Source organism: Castanea sativa, chromosome 5, assembly GCF_040712315.1.
Source record: "Castanea sativa cultivar Marrone di Chiusa Pesio chromosome 5, ASM4071231v1".
NCBI lineage: Eukaryota > Viridiplantae > Streptophyta > Magnoliopsida > Fagales > Fagaceae > Castanea > Castanea sativa.
In genome coordinates this window covers 18,822,801-18,824,089 of record NC_134017.1, presented here as the reverse complement: position 1 = coordinate 18,824,089, position 1,289 = coordinate 18,822,801, and the positions used below count along the sequence as shown (strand labels likewise).

At 36.9% G+C, this 1,289-nt stretch overlaps 1 protein-coding gene across 1 annotated transcript; it reads left to right on the top strand.

The window, feature by feature from the left end:
* Nucleotides 1–534, top strand: LOC142634856 (uncharacterized). Its single transcript, XM_075809107.1, has one exon. It carries the CDS (start codon nt 1–3, stop codon nt 532–534), a length of 534 nt encoding a protein of 177 aa, XP_075665222.1.
* Nucleotides 535–1,289: the final 755 nt, after the last annotated feature.

Here is a 1,289-nt window from a genome sequence, read left to right as displayed (position 1 = left end):
ATGACCATGAAAGTTGTTTCCTCGTGTCTCCTAGTGATTTCAGTTGTACTCTCTATCTTGCTTTCAAGCCACCATTTTGCAAAAGCCGATAATGAGATTGGCAAGCCCCTAATAACCAAAACTTGCACCCAAACTGACTTTCCTGATGTTTGCACCTCAATTTCGGAGTCAGATCCTCACAGCTCCAGTGCAAATCTTACTGGCCTTTCTAGGATTGGCTTGGAATTTACTGCAGCCAAAGTTAATGAGACTACTGCAGAGGCGTATAAGTTGTTGATCAATGCAACAGAGTATTATCAATGGTCAATGGGTTCTGCTTGTTTTCAAGAATATAATTCAAGCGTCCATCAAGTTTACAAGGGTCTCGAATATTTTGATCAGCAAAAGTATCACGAGGCAAACGAAATTGTGTTTCTTGTAAATGGAGAAATTCATACTTGCAGTGTACGAGAAGTCCCGGAGTTACCTGGAACCAATACATTGCTATCAAAGTTCACTACTGATCTACAAACAATCCTGCATCAACTTTACTAATTGTAGTAGTTAATTATTATCCACATGGTTCCTTATGAATAAAAGATTATTGAAGTATTACAAATGAATTTATTTTGCATGAAATCAACATCATTGGCGAGGTTGATGGCCTTTGAAATTCAGTTGGATAACCATGGCCACGAGGTAGAGAGGACCCCTAGCTCAAGACCCAGTACTGCTCGCAGTATTTAGTTTGGTATTTCTACCGCACACGACTTCGAAAGACTTCGAAAGTCATGCTGATATTACCAAGGAACATTTTTATCAAAATATTTTTGCTTCTCATTTCAGGCAGTTAGCAATAATTATTTTGGACAAAATTAAAATTGAAAAAAAAAAAAAAAAAGAGGGGGGGGCGAATGAATTCCACTTTAAAGAGATACGCTTTAAAAATAGACCAATTTATGAAACTTCTTATATAGATGGAAATCAAGAAAATTCGAAATTACATAACTTGTGGTTCAAAGACGTAATTAGAGTATATTATGAAAGGAATATGAACTTCCCCTCAATTGGATTAGGAGACTGGATGATTCAAAGGTTGTCATTAAGGTGCGTTATGCGGGTTTATTGGCAATTTGGTTGAGTAATTTTGTTTCTTTTGAATTCTTGCTTAAAAGATTACCCCATTAGTTAGAAATAACGCAGCCACCGCACAAATCTAGTCTCTTAAGTCTCATGCTCTTAACCTCATACCTAACCTCTCCAAACAAACCTCCCAATTAATTTACCAAAATCAAGGAAAATCGGCTTCC

Bases quoted from the DNA above. Each gene is read 5' to 3' on its own strand.
- LOC142634856 (XM_075809107.1), top strand. From the start codon at position 1: ATGACCATGAAAGTTGTTTCCTCGTGTCTCCTAGTGATTTCAGTTGTA.